Source organism: Tachypleus tridentatus, chromosome 2 (assembly GCF_004210375.1).
Source record: "Tachypleus tridentatus isolate NWPU-2018 chromosome 2, ASM421037v1, whole genome shotgun sequence".
Taxonomy (NCBI): Eukaryota; Metazoa; Arthropoda; class Merostomata; order Xiphosura; family Limulidae; genus Tachypleus; species Tachypleus tridentatus.
In genome coordinates, this window is record NC_134826.1 from 33,820,971 (window position 1) to 33,842,123 (window position 21,153).

Below are 21,153 nucleotides of genomic sequence, written 5' to 3' on the forward strand. Positions count from 1 at the left end.
AAGGAGAGAGGTGATCGCTGTGCCTGTGTCTCGATTGCTAAGAAAATGGGGGGTGAAGAAGAAATGCTAGATGCATGAGAAAAGCTTTTGCCAAGAGTATTGGCAATGCTCTAAGCATCAGCAGCTTCTTTGCTATCAGAAAGCAAGATTGAAAGGGGGCAGAAGAAAACTATCCACTAACCTTTCGAATCTTGTCCATATGACTTTGGAACTGGTGGTAGAAGAAATGCTAGAAATGTATTTAATCCATGATTCTTTCTGGCTTTGACATTCAATTTACCAAGCATGTGCATGGGCCCATTGAAAAGCAATGCAGTTCAAAAGTGTGGGATACCTGTGAAAGGTATCTCAAACCCAATTTTGAGTTTTCCTTGCCATGTCCCGGGTAGAATTCCACCAAGGATGAGGATACTATGGGAAATGTATCAAAGATTTTAGGAATACACTGAAGAGCTGCCTGGACAATACAGTCAGTTGCTGCTGCGATGCAGCCATCTATTAATGGTTTAGAGATGATGTCAGGATCAATTTCTGAGAGAGCAGTGAAAGAGGGCCAGTTAGCCTGGTCCAATTTCCATCCAGGCATGCAGGTCGGGTGGCATCAAACACATTAAAATGAGTGGAAAATGATCACTGCCCCACAGGTTACTGTCAACCCTCCGAGAAAAGTAAGAGGTAAGTGTAGGGGAGCAGATGGAAAGATCACCAGCAGTAAAAGACTGACTAGATGTATGAAAATAAGTATAAGAATCAGTACTGAAGAAAGATAAGTGATGATCCAAGCACATATACTCTATGAAATGACCTCTCTCATCAATATCAGCACCACCCCAGAAGGAATTATGTCCATTAAAATCCCCCAGGATAACTGTTCAGTGAGGGCATCAAGGCCCCACTGATCATAGGTCTCTTAAGGAGTCAAATATAAAGAACAAGTAGTGATGGTATGACAAAAGGAAACATCAATGGCTACAGCCTACAAGGGTGTATCAAGTAGCAAAGACAGGGTGGGAACATGCTGATCACACAGTAGTGCCACTCCACTATGTACTCGTCCATCACACAACCTGTCATTTCTGTACAAAGAAAACTGCCAAGGGTGACTGTATCAGCAGGTTTCATAAACATTTCTTGTAATAATAGACACATGGAATGATAAGAATCAATTAAATCTTTAATGTTATCTATATTTGAATGAAAACCCTGACAGTTCCACTGGATCAAAGAAGCTATTTTTATTTATGTGGAGGAAACCTTGATGGGCAGCCCTTCTGTTTTTGACCTTTTTTTTTCCATTTATTGGACAAAGGTCTATCAACCTTCATAGATCCAACCCTGGGTCGAGTAGGCAGGTCTCTGTCTGTAGACAAAGATTCCAGCAACTGAGAATATTAACTAATGGTCAATTAACTTCTCAGGGCTGCAGAAGCAGATGGACCTGAGGAAACATCTGAACCCAAATGCCAAAGGAAGTGGAACCAGGCAGTCACTGGAAGGAGTGGCAGGGACAGAGATGGAAGTAGACATAGTTTTGTCAACTCTTTTAATTATGCAGGGCAGAAGATTCCTCAGATGTTCTGCAAACAACTCTGCTGGAAGCATGGAGAGATCTGTTTGCACTCCTACTGTGGCAGTTGAATGGAATACAGCAGCATATGTCCGAGATTGGAGACAATTATTTCTAAACCTCTGGTTAGGAGATATTATTTATAGTCTTCAAGCATTGCATTTCTTTCTCCTTAAGAAGGGTGTGGACTACTATAGTTAACACAGTGTGGTTCTAGTTGGCACTTGTATGCATCGTAGTCTTTGCCTCCACAATGATCACATGTTAAAGAACCATGACATGATGTTTTTGAGTGACCGAACCATTAACACTGGAAATATCCGAGAGGGATGGAAATGTATAGCCGTACCTTACAGTCCAGGTAATCTGCTTTGGCTGTGGCAGGAGGACTTTGTGATGTAAACATTAATATCAGAACATTAGTAGGCACCATATTCTGCCTTTGTGAGTGGAGATTCAGTGCACCGCAGAAACACCTAGCCTGGTAAAACTCTGACTCAAGAATGTTTGTTAAATCCCTCTCAACTGTAATTCCTCTGGAAGAATTGAAACTTGCATGGGAAATAACCTGGATCGGTATAACCCCAATGGCCTTTGATTTCAAGATGAGCTTGGTATGATATGCTGAAGATCTTTCCACCAAAATGTCTCCAGAGAGAAACTTCGTTACTGACTTAGGGAAGCCAGCAAGCCATTATAATCCCTTTTGAATAAAAAAGGGGACATCTGCCCTAAGGATTTCTCAGATAAGAAATGAACAAGTAGAAACCGAGGTACAAAATCTAATTGTGATGTTGACTTTACAACAGAGTTGTCTATGTGTGGTCATTTTCCTATAATCTGTTTTTTTAATTTTTTCATAAATGGGGGTATCCATAATAAAGATGTTACATTTCAGTACCCACTGATCCCACCCACCATGAAGCCCTACAAGAGAATGCACTACAATGCCAAACAACATTATTGCAGCAACACCAGGGTTTCATGAGCACTATACCCAAACACTAATATCAGACACAACGTCCACAACACCCACTGAGAACATTCAACACTGGTACTCTATTGACCCTAGCCCAAGTGGATCAGCTGAATGACCCCAAGGCCACCCATCTGCAGTAATTCAAGGTCAAAGTGGTGTGTTGGAATTGAACTCCTTGACCACCAGGATCCTCTCCTCCCCTTCACGGGTCAGAAACTATGGCAAACACGTGGGTGGATGTTTAGATCTCAGAGGAGGAAAACTTAAAGTACAAAACCTTCTTTGGGAGGTCCCCTCACCACATACAACAATCCATCTCAAGAATGTCATTTTTCAAACGGTGATTTGTGAGGTATGGGTTCTGGCATTTTCTTGCAGCAAAACTGATCTATGCCTGTTCACAAATTGTGGCTGTTTGATGGTTAATTTTTTATGCATTTTAACAATTTATTGACAGTAATATTGTGTTGTAATTGTTTAACCTGGTTTCAGAAATAAGTAAAAGATAATTCTCTCTGCAAACCACCATACTGTCACCATAACCTTTTTGAATGCAAAGGCAGTGTTAACACATATCTTGGAGATTCACCTCCATCTAACTTTTGTCCTGATCTCCTCCAGTTATCATTTATGATCCACTTCTCATCTCAGGTAATAATCAGCTTCAACAAGGACTCCTCCTTGTCCTAACCAGTTTCTGCCTTTCTGTTGATTTGTGTGGTACCAATTTTTAATTTACTTGGTTGTAGCCAGGTGATGAGAAACAATTGCACTGGAAACTTTATGTTTGCTGCAAGTTCCTAAATTGTGGGTTAGCTTTCACAACAGCTCTTAATCGTTCTTCCTTCACAACAGATTAAGGCCTTCCTTGGGGTTCATTCTTGAGGTTCATATTACCAGAGTAAAATTTCTGGAACCAATACCAAATAGTCTGAGAAGTATTCCCTTGTCCAAATGCCAAATTGATGTTTTTAATAGTCTCAGATGCATTTTTTCACAATTTAAATTCATACAAAAAAGTAGTCTTAATTCTTTTAAAGACATTATCTTGGACAGAATTCCAAAGAAACACGAAAAAAAGTATAGTGCAACCTGGCATGACAGACAAATGAAAAGCACAGCACTCTTGTCATTAATGAATAGCATATAGTCAAGTTACTGCATCCAACTTATCTTAATTGTAGTCAGTCTTCAACTAAGCTAAAGTTAGCCATTTTATATAAAATAGCCTAACACATATTTGACAGCAAATTAACTCACATAGCACAATTACCAGAACTTTCCCACAGAGATTATCATAATTCCATTTCCCAAAACACAGTAAGAGAGGTTTGTTTGTTTTTAACTTTCGTGCAAAGCTACACAAGTGCTACCTGTGCTAGCCATTACTAGTTTAGCAGTGTAAGACTATTGGGAAGGCAGCAAGTCATCAGCACCCACTGCCAACTCTTGGGCTACTCTTTTACAAATGAATAGTGGGATTTACCATCACATTATAATGCCTCCACAGCTAAAAGGGCAAGTATTTTGGTGCAATGGGATTTGAACCCACATCCCTCAGATTATAAGTCAAGCGCCCTAACCACCTGGCCATGCCAGGCCCAGTAAGAAAGAATTGGTTTGTTTATAGTAAAGTAGTTGCAATGAGAACTGTCTAATGTAATAAAAATGTTTATGATATGGTACTCCACAAAGTCCAGGTTCATCCAATTAACTCTAGTTATTTGGTCATTAATTATCCTGCCAAAGCAGTCATAATTTAGCAGTATAGGTGTACATAATGTGAAGGTGGTTACTATTTATTTGTATGTACTTAATTTGAGTTATTTTTTTTAAAAGAATGAACAATGAATAAAAAAAGAATAGAGAAACAATAATTTCTAATAATTACAATGTTGCAAGAGTGATTATTACTTGCACATCATACTTGCTAAATGTTGTTTATTTTCTCAAGTGGTGGAGGAAGAGAAACTGACTTTTGTAGATTCCCAAGATGTACTTCAAAAAACCAAAACATTATCAATTACTTTACTGGTACAAATAAAACCTCTCTAATTTATCTGGCTTTCTAACTCAGCTACAAATGGGTTAAAAAAAAATTCATTTCTGTTCAGAGCAACAACTTAGTCAACAGACATCACAATTTTCCCCCTTCAAATCAGTTACAAACTACTGTCAGATTTACTTAGTTTGGAAAGTACTCTTTTTATTGGTCATAAACATGCTTTTAAGAGAAGCAAGCATGAGTAAACAAGGAATTTTGAAAGAATAGAGTAGTGGATGGGGTTACCCTGGTAGGTTTGCAAAACGCAGGTTGTCCAAAAATGAATACACCAAAAGTAAAGTTCAATAACTTTATTTATTGTTATTTGAGATAACAACAAAAACTTAATACACAGACAATAAGTAAACTTGTTAGTTTTTGTTTTAATAATTAATGGACTTCTATGCGTCTTCCATCATTCTTTATAATTAATCTAATTCTGAATTCACATTCTGAGAACAAATTTAACACCATAGTTGGTATGGATAAGATAACATTACAAATCCAATGTTTCAGTTCTTCAAGATATTTCAGTTTGTTTTGGTAGGCTCTTGTTTTCAAAAAAGCCCCAGAGATGAAAATCTCAAGGGGTTAAAAATCTGGCAAACAAGCAGGCCATTTGATATGTGTTCTCCTGCCAATCTAGTTTGATTTAAAAACACTAACAATTCAAGCAAAGTGGGATGGTGCTCCATCCTGTTGGAAGACAGCTCTTTGTATCAAGCAAGGAGTTTCTCACAGTTGTGGAATGAAGAACTCTTGTAGCATATGTAGTTATGAATTTCTGATAATTTATTCATTAAAGAAACAAGAACAAAGCAAAAGTTGCATGCCTACTACTTGTATTTATATTCAATTTTTGTTATATTAATTTTCAAACACCTTGTATATCAAACTCAACAATAAAAATGTAGGTTATTTTACATTCCAGCTTGTCAATGTCTGTAATTTGAGTTTATCATTTATTAACCACTACTGATATTGTATAGTAGGTGTAATAAAATATAGCCTGTGCAATAAGAAAAAAAAATCATTCCATATGGCACAAAAAATATTTTCTCTTGAATTAAAAAAATTAAACCATATAATATTAAATATGAATTATAAGCTACATTGTTATGTCAATTTTATTGAAACAATGAGAAACTTCTTTAAATAAATTTAGAAAATAGATCTCTTACATGTCATGGCCTATCCACAGTGAGTGTTAATTATTGCACTCATTAATCACATCCAGTTTATTATTCTTACAAGAGACTTGTATAATTGGAATAACCAAAGACAGCAATATTCAGAAATACTAATTTCAGTTAATTGGTTATTTTCATGAATTCTTACACAAATCAATTAAGTTAAAGAACTTCAAAATAGAAAATTACAGATATATAATTATAGCAATATTTTGATCACTTTTAGTTTGAATAATCAAAAGCAATAATAATAATCAGAAACATCAATTTTAATTGATTATTAACACAACATTAATTGATTTGATCATTGTTTTCATTACATAATAATAAGAATAATCAAAAACTGCAAAAGCAAAAACAATAGTTGATTATTTTCACATTATTAATCAATTTAATCATAATTTCAATTAGTTGATTACTTTACAGGAAACTTATCAGGTAAACTGATCATGCTGAATAATCATCCAGTTATTGATTCAACAATTAATAAATCACATATTTAACTATACTTCTTTACAAATCAACAAACTGAAATTAAACTTATAATATATTTGCTTAAACAAACAGTAACTTCACCTGAACTAAGTAAATTGGTGGGTAGTAGTTTTCCCCAGAAATGTTCAAATGTACAAATGGTTCTTCCACATAACCCAGTGCGATGGCCTCCTAGTCTCAAGTTTAAAACACACACCCCTCGTTCCTGAAGCTCTTTCAGAGAGCAGGAGGCATAAAGCTTTCTGAAAAAGTAAAAGTTTCCAATTTCCAAGACAAAACAAAAACAGATAATATATTCATAAAAGAAAAAACTAAACAAGTGCAGCTCATTGCACTTTATGAAAATTTCATTCTATTAATTTCTACAGCAAGTTAAACCAAAATATGTTTTCTGATACACAAAGTATCTTTAAAATGTTCGTGTTAGATAGGTTACATGTTAAAATATTCAATGACCATGCCCAACAACAATTTTCATTTTGGTGAAAAAAATAAGAACTTGCCATGCAACCAATTCATTTCCTCGGTTAAACTGTTACAGTTAATAAAGTACAATGGTATATATCAAAGATAGTAAACTTCCAAATCTGCTATTATCAGGCACCACAAGAGAGAGAGAAAAAGTCATTTCACAAAATTTTGAAACTAATATTAAATGATAAAAATATCCAAAATTTGATATACACAGTACAAAATCAAGAAATATTTAAAATCTATCACAAATGTCAATAGTAATCTTGCTTAAGTCTTTAAAATATTAAATTTGTCTGCTTCAGATGTGGACTCTAAGTTAAACCTTCTTATTAAGAACTTTTGGCATTATTGAACAATTTTTTTCAAACCATATTACTCATTCTATCATGTAGAACAAAGAAAAAATTCTAATAGATTTGAATTCTTGTAATTATTACAGTTATATAAAATAAAACATCATATCAACTTCAAAATTTAATACAGAAATACTACACATCATATTGAAAGAAAAAATATCTATCTTGGCATTTTAAATGCAATACATTATAACTTCACATGTTGATTTTTTTTGCATGTATATATGCACTACATACAATAGCAAACAATCCCAAAATATATTCAAATATTTTAAAAGAAATTACACAAAAAACTATAATCTGTTTTCAGAGGACAGAATAACAAAGGCAATCCAAAAGTTGAATCTAGGAGTTATAATATGCGGTTTCAACAGTGGGAAGTTTTTAACTTACAATCATCTTAAGTCAGATGATCACACAGGTATTGTGAGAAATAAAATATATAATGAAATTAAGGCTGTCACTAATAAAGGTAGTGATGTCAGCAAGCATGACAACTAATTCTGAATGCATTGTTAAAGATAAGAAGTCTAGTATTATGGGATAGAGGTTTCCTGAAATGATTTGGAATAGTTTTGCTATGCAAAACAGTCGAGGAACAAACCATAAAGGGCATTACTTTAGATTTACTGTTAAGTACTACTTCTTGGTGAAATATGATAACATAAGTTGAAGTAGGTGAATATACAATAAAGTGTGATCATTGAATGATTATGTTTTTCTACACATTGGTGACAAGAGAAACATTTCAATTACTGATTTTTTTACACACCCAATTTTCAGGTCTCCAAACAAGATTTATCATTAGAGAACTGAAATAAAGGATTAAAAGGTGATATAAGACAGATTTGGAAATATTTTAAAATACAAGCTAGTTTTAATTCAAGACAAAAATATTCCTAAAGAAAAAAACAACACAAAAGATTAAACCTATTGTATTACCCCAATTCCCCCCCCCCTCAGTAGTGTGATAGCAATAGTAATCTTATATATAATCCACTTTTATTACACAATTTCCATTTCAGATAAAAATCAATAAACACATTTCTTAGCACTGAAATCAACAAATCGCATGTGAAAAATATAAGCTGAAGCTGCACAAAACTATAACTAGTGGCCTCTTTGCAGTCTGCAATGTCACTGGGGATGTTAATTAGATGCAATGTGGTAAATTATTAGAGCAATAGAGAAAAAAATAAAAATAACTACAATAAGTTCAAGAAATTTAAGTTCATAAATATTATGGTATAGATGATTTTTAACAACCATTAGAAAGGTACCATTTAGTTAAAAAATAAACCAGTATATCCAAAAAAACTTCGATGAATAATGATATTAAAACTCATAGATGTACCAATAGTGATGGCAATGATTTTTGCAAAAATGTAAGAGAAATGAGGTTTTAATTATTTTATTTTCTGATATTTTAACAAAAAATTTTTTCATCAAAATTCATTACCCAAGTATTCTACTGGAAGCACATTGGAATAGATCTCAATCATGTAGATATTACTAGCTTAATTGTAAATATAAACATCAAAAATGTAAAAACAGATATGAAGACAAAACAGCATTTTCTTCAGGGTTTTAAAGAAGATAAATGATCAGATAGGCAAATCTCTTTCATTTTTGATAGGTCAATAAGCAGTTTTAAGGTATGTGATCATTAGAAAAGAGCTAGCATTTCTCCTATTTTTTGTTGGAGTAAACTGTTTGCTTTAAACACTAGGTGGTTTTATCTCTACAGTGAGAAAAATTCTAGAATCTAATAAAAAAAAAAGTTCACAATATTAACTGGGAAACATGATTCAGTAAAATATGGCCATCATCAATTCACTAACAGTTGGTCAAATTGACAGCCCCCCCCCCATATAGTTAGAATAAAGAAAATAAACAAAATATAAAGTTTTACTACAAACAGATGTTCAAAATGTATATAGTATGCCTTAGAAATAACACAAATAATATCTGAGAGTTTTGGGACAAAGAAAGTTTTTTAATCATAACATGGAAATCAAACTTGGACTTTTAACAAATCAAACACAATATATTCACAAATAAATCTTTAGTAAAAATACTTCATTAAAACATCTAATTTGTTGTGTACAAAAGATATGCAATCTTTACTAGAATTTTACCACACATACTGCATCTAAAGTTATATTATAAATACGTAGCTCATGTGTATTATACCCAGCCCATTGTGAAAGGGTTAACACAAATTTTAGGGCTACTAACTTCTTTACTAGCTTTTTACACTTTAGCTATACTGTTAATAATAAAATACTTTGTAATATAATGTGGCAGTAAACAGTGGAGTACTGTAGACCTTGCCAATCTAGGCATTCATGGCCTAGATACACCAGTGTCTGCCAAATCAAATATCTTTTACCTCTTATTAAATAAGTAAAATAAAAACTGTTACATGTAATGAAAATGAGTTTTGATATTCAAAAATAACTGAAAACATTACATAGAAAATTTATAGATACAAATAATATATATGTATAGTTACATAACTAACAACTCTAAACTCTCTCAACATGGGCTCAGTCAATTCGATCAACCACACAATGTCTTTTTACTTGCTTAGTCTTTATATATTTAATACTTTTAACTTTCAACATAGTGTATATCTTTACAAACTTTAGCAGTTTTTCAATTTATTCTAAAGACGTGATATGAGTATTAAAACTTTAATTAAAATAAAGTACAGAACAACATTTTGACTTTCTTAGAACCTGGAGATGACCTAAGGAGATCAAAATGTTGTTCTGTACTTATACCTATACCACCTGTCTTTAGAATACATGTTTACTTCAAGTGGTTTTCTCGTCATCATGAATCAGCAGTCTTTCAATTAACATTGTAAGTCTTTCACATACAAAAAATCAGATTTTTAGTGAAGTGTTTTTAATAAACAAAGATTTGTCCATGAATATATTGAACATTTGTTTTGAATAGTCCAGTTTAAAAGTAATTTTCATGTTAAGATTAAAAATACCTTCCTTCATCTGTAATTGCTAAAACCTACCTAAATACATTTTGAATGTTTTTTTTTTAGTGTCACTTTATATTTTGTGTTATTTTCTCTACCCTAACTCTATGTGGGATAAGTTAAATTGACTGACCTTTTAATCATCAAAAAACAACAACCCCCCAAAAAAAAAAAAAAATCGGCATAAATCTACATATCCATTTTCTTGAATGACTTCATTTTGTAATATGAAACTACATTCAGTTATCTTAAATAGCTTTTAGCTCAAAACAGTATACATCCATTTACAATTAAGTTTTGTTTTAGTGCCCTTTAACTACTATCTGCACCATCTTAAATTGTAAATCACAAAGTAAATGTGGAGCTCATGTCATGCAATCATATCACACTATCTAAGAGCTACTTTTCTATGTGTGTTTCATAAAATATTTTTACTATATTATTAATTTTACCTTATGAAATTTTAAACTAAAAAGAAAAAGATCCTTATTTTTACATTTTAGGTACTTTTACAATAAGAAATAAATAATCAACATGAAAAATAAAAAATAAAAAGCTTGCTCAATCTCTTCTTTTTAATGCTGTTGATTGTCAATGACACTCAACCCTACTTTTATATACATACTAACTGTAGTAATGCATTAAATGTTCATTTAAAATAATGCACCAAAGAACACAGTTTGATAACATGTAAAAAAAATAGGCAATTTCTCCCAACTCTTAAAATTTTTTGGCTTCCTATCTTTGTGACAAAAGCCATTACAAATTCTTCCAAGTTATTCTTTAACTTCTCAGGGTAATGGAGTTATACTCAGAGTGAAAATGACAACTCTTCAGAACACAACATTATACAATATGTCATTTGACAGATGAAATCCTTAACTTTCTATTGGTTATAACTAATATATAATTGAACATAAGAGAGAAATATTAACAAACCATGAAAGGCAGAATGTGAAAAGTGGGTGTGACATGAGAGGTTCAATTTTTATTTAATATCCCTGTAACCAAAGAAAATTGAAGGCCATAAAAATTATGGTTTGTCTGAGCAATGGCAATTTTATAATGAGAGTAATTTACATTTAATGTTGTACTTTTTGCAAGTATGATGGATAAACAAGAGAAGAGAAAATGCCTAATGGAAATGTGTCTCACTGTGTTACACTAAGGAAAATTCAGGATGTTTTAAAATATTGCCTTGTAGTTTTAAGAACTTGAAACTTGTATGCAATTAAAAATGTATTATCTAAGATTTTATGCTATACTAATTGATATAACATTAACAAAGAATAAATTGATAAAATTTTGTGTGTAAGGCACTAAAACATCGTGTGTAGTAAAAGATGTATGGAGTGAGAAGGTTAAAACAAACAACAACTAATTATGACACAGAGAAATTTAGAGAATAATGCTGGTGTTAGTAACAGTGCCAAATATGAAAGCAGGAAAAAATTATTAACAATCATTTGCTAATGCTTTCAAAAATTAATGTTGAAACCTGATACGTATTCAAAGACAGCTTGACAGACAAAATGATCCGTTGCTATCTGCAAGTTAAACTCTAAAATATATTTTAATCAACACCTTAAATAAATGTAAAGAAACATTGTTTTTGAGTAAATTATTTTACTCTTTAACCTACGGTGTCTCATGAGTTTTTTTTAAATTATACAGTGAATTTTCTCTCCTTATAACAAACAATACCTGTTTTCATCAATTTCAGCCTCATGCTCCAGGTATAACAAGTCCAAGTGTTTTGATACAAAAGCTTCAAGAGACATTGCTGAAAAAAATGATAAATCTATGTCAACAAGAACAGTAATATAAAATGTTACAACACAAAAAACAATCACAGATGATAAAAACTACTTTTCATAAATTCAAAATAAACATATAATTTTAACTTCATCAACTAAGGTGTTATGCCCTTTATAGTCTTAAAAATATTTTTTCACTTAAATAAAACTTTTTTTTAGAATCAAGTTTATTCTATAAAATGTTTAATCACTCTATGTTTTAAATAAACAGCATTTTATCAGATAAGGTAAATCTTATTAGTTTTTAACTACAAAAACAAAAAGTTAAAAGAATATTTTTAAAGTTCCAATATTAACATCTATTCTACTTTAACTATAAAAACTAATACTTTGAATATCACTTTTTCAAATTTAGTGTAATTTTATTAATTAATTTAAAACACTGCCTATGTTATACCTATAGCCTTTAATTGTTTGTTGCATAAAATCGATCTTCCATGTTCCACCATTTCCTTCACCCATTCAGCAACAATTACTGTATCTAATACTTGAATCAGTAACTTACATGCAAATTCAGCAGTAAGACCAAAGTTAAAACTAAAATGAGCATTTCATACTTTTGATCTTATGTTGGGGAAGGGGGGGATTCATTTTTATAGAGGATAGTAAGAGTTGACTTGGAAATTGCAGGCCAGTTGTCCTTCTTTTGTGGTAGGAAAAATTCTTCAATCTGATAAAATAACCTTTGCAAAATTATGTACTGGATATCAAAAATTAAATCCAATATGAATTCACTAATGGGTAACTTTCCCTTACTAATCCATTATCTATTTTCAAGAATGTTACTCATCTGGATGAGGAAAAATGTGTGGTCTTGGATATTCTACACACTTCTAATAATGTGCCACACAAATAATTGGCAGTTAAAAATATCACAGTAGCTGGGCTTTGGAAAAGACTGACTGGGTTGTGGATTGAATTGGACAGGAGAAAGAAAAAGGTTATTAATGGAGTCCATATACATACCAGACCCTAATAATTGTTACTAGTGGAATACCTCACGTATCAGTGGTTGCACCTTTGATCATTCTTTCTTTCTACAGTTTATTACTACTAAATCAGAAACACTTGTGGATTCCATTAAACACTTGATTATTTTCTTTCTAGCTGTACTGAGCATCTTGCTCTATTTATTATTTATGAAAGAGATACTGAATTTTGAATGGATTCAGAGGAGAGCATTTAGTATTACTAGTATGAATGGATGGATTATATTAACAAAAAGTTTAAGTTGTCTTTTCTTTTCTTGAAAAAGGATAAGCAAAGGTCAGTATTATTGGAGTGAAGAGAATTAATTTCATTTTGCTTTACATAATTGATATTCTGAAACTGAAATGTAAATTAACAGGGATGTTTGAAACCAATGATTTTACTTCCTCCCACTTAGAAATAGAAGCAATAAAAATGTCTTTGTGGAAAGCAGTAAAAGAGGTTAATATACATATCCATAGATATTCCCACATATAAATGTTCAAAAGCTCTTGTCCCCTGTTGATACAGCAGGAATACAGATTTACAATGCTAAAATCAGGGGTTCAATTCCCCTCAGTGGACTCAGCAGATAGCCTGATGTGGCTTTGCTTTAAGAAAACACTTAAAAGCTCTTGTAGTTGAAATCTTCTAAGGTCAAGCAAGAGAAGAAAACAAACCTTAAACTGTAAAATTACTGAAAAGGGTATGCTTGAATCTTCACTTTTCCCAAGGGAGTGGGTGCATGTTAAAAGACAGCTTTAAAGGACTAAACAGTCCCTTGTTATCCATAATTATAGTACATTAAAGATTCTATGACAAGGCTTTCCTCTTAAAATACCAGTTATTAAACATATTTGACATAAGAAAAATTCAACACATGGGATTTTAATTTGAAGAAGTATTCATTATAAATATTTAGCAGAATTATTAATTGCAACATCCTGTTAAACATTCCCAAGCAAGTAGTGTGTTATAAATGTAGAGTGAAACAGGAAGAAATAATACTACTGAGAAATGTAACAACATTCAGATATTCTCAAACTTTATAATCAAGGCAAACTTGATTTAGTCTTTTGATTTTAGTTTTACTTGTTTCAGCCTTATCGCCATGTCAATTGGTAACATGTGAAGAATGTTGTAAAACACAACGATAATTGTTTATTCTAGTTAAATATTATAAAACAAGAAATTTCTAAAAAGAAATTGTGCATTAAAACATGAATGTTAGTATACTATGCTACGGTAAAAAGCAGTGTCAATATATGTAATATTATCAATATCTTACTAACTCTTAAGAAGTCTATGTGGACTTACTTTATTAACCTGTAACTTTAAAGCATTAGTAAAATCCTTTATTACTAGTTCGCTAGTAATATCATAACGATACTTTTATAACTAAACAAACTATTATTACTACTTATACTAGGCCTACGCTCAACTCTTGTTGTTATATGCATGGTTTAATTTAAAAATAACTATAACTAAATAAAAAATAAATCGAGCCTATAAATAACACAAATAACATATGAAAGCTTAAATAACGGAGTGATTATAGAAGACATATTTTAATTTTACCTCTTTCCGTATAAATAATTTTACACTGAAATTATGAAACGACAAATAAGGCACTTTGCCGTACAATTTAAATGGATATTAAATATATAAAAGTTATTTTAATGTTGTTATTAGTTTTCAAAATTTACAAAGTAAACAGACTGTGAAGTGCAATTAATACATCAGGAAATTGTAAGTAGAACGACCCTATAGTATACATTAATTTAGTTAAACATAGTGAGTGAATCAGTATATTGCTTTTGCAAAAGTTTACAATAAAACTAAAGAAATAATAAATTTCTTGGCCGAGGTACAGCAACTCATAGAATGTCTCTGAGCTTTCCGTGTACAAACTTTCAGCTCATAGCTCCGTCACATTTTGACCGATTTAAAGATCTAATTACAGTTTCGGACTCAGGTTGTGAAACCCTTTCAATGTATTTCAACATGCCCAAGGCCTCATAGACTAATTTACTCTAATTTTACCTAAAAGAATTACAATTTAAAGATAAGTTGGTCAAGATCCTGATGGGTAATAAAACCGAATCGGGTATATGTGCACTCTAGAATTGGTATTGCTGTCGCACAAACGTTTTTTTTTTTTTTTTTGTTATTAACCACAAAGCTACAGAGAGAGATACCTGTGTTCGGCCCACCACAAGTTTCGAAGCTCGGTTTTTAGAGGTTTAACTCTGCAAACAGGAGGACTGCACAAATATAGAGCAAATAAAGGATGGAATCATAAATTCATTTATTCTAACTCTGCCTAAAACAATTTCAAGTGCCGCAGCATTGGAGGATTATCTTCTCTAGTTTTCGAACTAATAAACAGGTCTTTTGTCAGTCACTAATGATAAGAATGGCCTGGCATGGCCAAGCGCGTAAGGCGTGCGACTCATAATCCGAGGGTCGCAGGTTCGCGCCCGCGTCGCGCCAAATATGCTCGCCCTCCCAGCGGTGGGGGCGTTATAATGTTACGGTCAATCCCACTATTCGTTGGTAAAAGAGTAGCCCAAGAGTTGGCGGTGGGTGGTGATGACTAGCTGCCTTCCCTCTAGTCTTACACTACTAAATTAGGGACGGCTCGGTGCAGTGGGCTAACAACCTACTCACTTAAATATCTGTTGAAGAATCCGCAAGCGATTGCGGCCCTATGTTCCTTGATGGAATCTAATGGTGATGACTAACTATAAACTAACTAATGATAAGAATAGTATTCTGTTAACTGAACCTTCTTAATCACAGTTTGTATAGGAGAGAAAGCAAATAAATCTAGCTCATACTTTGTACACTGAAAGGTATTTTTATGGTATAAAAATGACAAGAGTGCTCGTTCAAGAAATTTGAAGTTGATGTGCTTTATCGCTTTGTTTTAGGAATTCTGGACATAGGGAATTATTTTTTATTAGGTAAACCTTATTAGATTTTCCTTACATAACATCTGATGTAAAATTTATGCCTAATTGAATAGCTTGTTTTCCTAAGTCCAATGCTCCTTTTGTCAGAAAAGTATAATTGAATGTATTTGTAATATAGGCTCGTATGCATCACCTATAATACTATGTTACACAATATCTAAATAAACAAAACGAATAAATTCTAGTATGAATAATTAAGAGTATCACTAATAATATACGATAGATTAATACAGAGGATCAGGACCAGATTAAGGGCAACTGATGCCCTAAGCACAGCCCAACATTGGTGTCCCCCTCGGCCCTTCCATTGCTTAATTGACAAGACATTAAGACTCAATAAGTGCTGAAAGTGAAATAAAAGTTTGAAAATTTGTAACCCTCCTTAAGTTTTCTTCCAGGTTAGACCCCACAACTACACTAAATAAAAGCTTTTTTATTTTATTTATTTAATAGATTGGACGTGGATCAAAATCAAGCAATGACTGATGCCTTTTATTCAGAAATCACTTCTTTTATTAATGATAATTAAAAATAATTATTTTTAATGTATATTTGTTTTCACTCCGAGTTAACAATTCTTATTTTGACGTTAACAAGTTCAAACTTTAATGTTAAGAATTCTCACTTTGGTGTTAACAATTCCTCACTTTGAACTTAAAACCCTGAACGCAAATTATTTACCTATACCTGAATATTTATTTAAATTTAAAAAAATTCTACATTTTTTAATTGCAACGTCTTTGATCAAGTCCTCGAAACAAATTTTGCATAACGAATCTGCTTCTATACTTAGCAGAGACAAGGCATCCAGCCTGTTTTGTCGTATAGTTGTTCTGTTGGGATTTTTAATATGCTTGAGTTGACAAGATGGAAGTTCAGCTGGGCAGTTTGTAACCGTTAATGTTAAAAATAGATGCAATGCAATGTCTACGTTTGGAAAAGCACACTCAATTTTGTCTTTTAAAATTATTTTATAAAGTTCGGCATGACTGAATCTATTTTTTAGTTTTTGTTGCACTGAACTTATGGCGCATATATGAGTGAAACCGATGAAGCTAGACAGAAAGATTAGTGTCCAAGTTCTTTGGATAAGCATCAATTACCTTTTGGGAACACTGAGAGTACCTTTCAGTTTCAGCAGATGAAGTGACATCATTTGGCACATCACTTAAGAAATATATCTGGTCGATATTTCTTTGTACACCTCTCCTCTTCTTTTCATATGGGTTTCTAGTTTGTCAACAATTGTGTACAAAGTGGTGATACGAAATTTATCTCTGGCATTCAGATCTACTTCTTGCGCATCTCCGTCACTGAGTTCCTTCTTTCTCAAACGTTTTCGAGTTTGAGCTGCATTGTAATCAACATCTAGTAGTATATCCATTGCAACTGCTTCAAATCTTTCAAAGTCATCCATTAAAGTGTGTAGTTGGTCAGCTAATGACCCGTAAAGACCTGCACATGTTTTTAAGTTCACATCCTCATTTTACAAAACTTGACTTGCTTTATGAAACTTTTGCAAAATATCATCCCATATGATCAATATAAAAACAAATTCTACCTTTTTGCATCTTATTTGCAATACTTTCTGCTTCTCTTCTAGTGTCTCACTTTTGTGACTGGTCTTCAACTAGACATTCTAAAGCTTCCAAAATCTTAAAAAAAGACTTCAAAATTGCTGTTGTTGTCATAGCATGTCCCTCCCATCTGGTATCAGAGTGATTTTGACACACTTTCATTTCCAAGCCAAGATTTAAGAATTTTTTATTGGCTGGTTGAGGCTGAAAAAAATGTATTGGGTAAGTGCATGTTAGAGAAAAAATTAATTGCCACTTGACAGCAGTGAACAGCACATGGCCTATCAGATTTAGTAAATGGGCTGCAAAGGGCACATATATGGCAAAATTATTTTCTTTTAAAATCTTTTTCTGTATCCCCTTATAACGCCCAGACATCTTAGCAGCATTGTCGTAAGACTGACCCCTACATTTTTAAATATTAAGTTTGCAAACTTCACGTAAGTACTGCAATAGCTGGTTTGCCATTTCCTTACCGGTATGGCGATTTGGCGTCGAGTAAACTGACAAGCTAAAATAACCAGAATAATTTACTTTATCAACAACGAACACTTGGACCTTCTGAGCCACTGGTTCAATGAGTTCTTCACAGGTTGTTTTGGACAAGTAACAAGGATTTTCTTTTCCAGAATTTTCATATTTTGAAATGTGCCCTGCTAAAAAATAGATCAAACTGATTTATAAGCTCAAGCAGTCCTGAAAAATTCCCATTCTACAGTGAACCAAGTTTTTCATCTGTTCCTCAAAAAGCCAGGCTACGTTTAGCTAACGTACGAATAACAGCTATTACATGTTTCAGACATGTTCCCAGTAATTGTACTCTTCTTTAATTTGTTTTTCCTTTTGTTGCAAGCCTAAACCTTGTCTGCGAGTTAAGTATGTTAGCACAGAGTCTCAGTGAGTAGTGCTTCTTTCATGATCAATTACAATAGTATTTCGCCAGTCAGTGAACCCTTCTCTTTCAATAAAATGCGAGGAAAATTTAGGGGCAAAAAGTTTACAAACAAAGCAGTAAACTGACCCTGTTGATAGTCAATACAATAACCACTCTCTCTTGTATTGTTCACAATTGGCTTTTACCCCAAAGAAAAGTTTTTTTTGCAAACAGTATCTCGTTGGTTTGCCACTATTGAAAGTCCGCCAATATTTGCCAAATGGCCCATTGTGGTGTTAGTAATCAGTGGATTCACAAGCAATTTAATAAGCCACATCATCAGCAGACAAATCGAGCCACAACCTTGCACCTTTTACTTTGGTTTCTTTATCTTTTGTAGACTGAAGCATTTTACCATAATCCAGTAGATTTTCATTTTCAGCAATTATTTCAACTTCACACTGTTGTAGAGCAACTTGCATAAACATTAATACTAGAGACATCAGGGGAATTTACAGGCAAAGCGAGATCAGTTGTAAGACTTGTGCCAGTTGAGCCAGAATATGACATCTCAACGTCATCATGATGTTCTGACCTTGAAATGGAACTTGTAGATGTGGAGCTTGGTTCAACTTCAACCTTGTCAAGAGTCAGATGCAGTACAAGTGACTTCTGATGGCGGAAATGGGTTTCGATTTGGAAGATCATGTTGTGTAAGATGAGTGAAAAAAATTAGTCAGCTTTCCAGTCTTGTCCACTAAATCCAAAGTCTTTTGTGGTTCTTTTTTGCTAGTTTTCTCCTTTTTTTGGTTGAAAACCATTCGAGACTGGCTTCAATCCATTTTAGGAAAATTAGTTTTCACTCATTGCAAGTTTCAATAAGGTTGTTGCTATGGTAGCTGTATGCAAGAAGCAATGTAAATGGTAATATGCAAATCCATTGTGAGCCAAACAGTATTCCAAAACAATTTGTGATCAATAACACATACTGTAGTAGCCTATATACACAGTGATCATTATGTACTGGTACACATACATAACATATAATCAATTGTAAACTGTGCTGCACATTGAACTACTAAGTACTGGGTTAGGCCTAGGCTAAAGTGCCTTAATCCTAATCAAATGTCTGAAGAATGAGTTGTAACCTCAACTTTGAGCTCAGTTTTGACCTGGGGACTTTAGATGAGCCAACATACCATACATCAACAAAATAGGCATATATCTGAAACTTTATCTGTATGCCTGGATGCGAAGTCAAATTCAAAACGATGGCCTTAAATTGGGAATAGTCCACTTCATTATTCCAGACTACACTAGCGTTTACAATATATTTCCACTAAACTAGTTAAAACTATTTAGGCTCAAGGTTATCGTCATTGTTTTCAGATAACATGACTAACGTTAGGCCTAATGCTAATACATTGCAACTGAGGCCACTAACCAATGATGTCGAGAAACCCACTTGTTGAGAAATTTATATGCAAAAACGGCTCGTTTGGGTTGAGAAAATATTTTACATAGAAGAGCGAACAACGTTTCGACCTTCTTCGGTCATCTTCAACGATATTTTTTTTATTCCAACAGCTTTCCCGATAGCCTGTCCTATTATATACCAAATAATGAAAGTATTGATGATACAAATAATAACAGAAACCAATCTTTAGTATTAGTAATTTTTGTCTTGTTTAACTAATGCTTTTTAAAAGCCAACCCTCTCAGTAATGAGATGTATTGTTTGGGTTTCTACTTTTGTATACTCATCATGGGAACGCTGCCCTTTAAAACATTTAAAGTACATTCACAAACACACGTGATAAACTATTTTTAACTTCGATAATTATTACTTTAGTCTGTTTATGTATTGCTTAAGATAATACGTGGAACAGCTCTTGATGATCTTTAAGTGTCATCTAGAATAAATGAAAAGAGGTTGTACAAACGTCATATAAAAATAATTTATTGCTCATCCACTTAGATTTAATATGTACTTTTGTTACACTAGAATGATGGTGATGTTATTATCAAATAGAGATAATAGAGTCGATTTATGAAAGCAATTAACCTTGGAGCATTAAAATAATTCTAAATTAAAACAGGGAATTTTAAGATATTTAAGCAATTCAATTTTCTCTACATCGTTTTTAAAAACAACAGTAAAGATCTGTCTCACCAAACTAACCACACACTACGAGCAAGGAAAGTCAATGTTCCACTTCTCAGTGGATGTGTTGAATATAGTCTTCACCTATAAGTACTGACTACAATTTGTACTTGAAAGTTAGTTACTCGAAAACGATTGTTTAAACAAAAGCATACCCATGTATTCAGTAACTAAACGTTTGAATGCTAATTCTTTATTAATCACATATGATCAGTCTATCAAATAAAATCTCTTTATATCTATCATGACCATAGTAATGAAGATCAGTGAGTATTTGAACAATGAAATGGCAAGTTTATGTAAGGTTTGGTACATAAATTATATCTTTATATTCAGGAAATAGTCTCATCCTTAAATATGGTAGGTCTGACATTTGTGATTTCAAATCAATGAGTAAATAACCATATGGTTGTGTCTTGATAAGTTTATTCAAAACATTTGATATGTGATAGAAATATTTATCTTGCTAAAATATTCAACTTAGACTTGTCGCTGACATTCTTGAACAAAATAATGTATTGAAAATTAGAATTGATATTACCCGCTTCTCTACCGTGGTCAAATAGATTTTGTACAATTTACAACATTGATCAATTTAAATGGTGAATCCCATACGCAAAATTTCGAGACACTTGTTTATTTTTTTTCTATTTTTATGCATAAGATCATCAATG

At 32.7% G+C, this 21,153-nt stretch overlaps 1 protein-coding gene across 3 annotated transcripts in view; it reads right to left on the minus strand.

Moving 5' to 3' along the window:
• The window catches only part of LOC143240601 (DNA-binding protein SMUBP-2-like), an 89,514-nt gene extending 74,733 nt beyond the window's left edge, over positions 1-14,781 (minus strand). The window contains exons 1-3 of one of the 3 annotated variants that reach the window (XM_076483323.1): positions 14,468-14,781; positions 11,808-11,886; positions 6,357-6,517 (exon numbers count right to left, since the gene is read on the minus strand). In XM_076483323.1, the coding sequence (XP_076339438.1) occupies positions 6,357-6,517; positions 11,808-11,884 (238 nt within the window). In that variant the 5' untranslated portion in view covers positions 11,885-11,886; positions 14,468-14,781. Of the gene's footprint in view, positions 1-6,356; positions 6,518-11,807; positions 11,887-12,317; positions 12,503-14,206 lie in introns of those variants that run through there. The other 2 variants (XM_076483317.1, XM_076483315.1) reach the window with 2 other exon arrangements.
• Between the last annotated feature and the right edge of the window lie 6,372 nt (positions 14,782-21,153).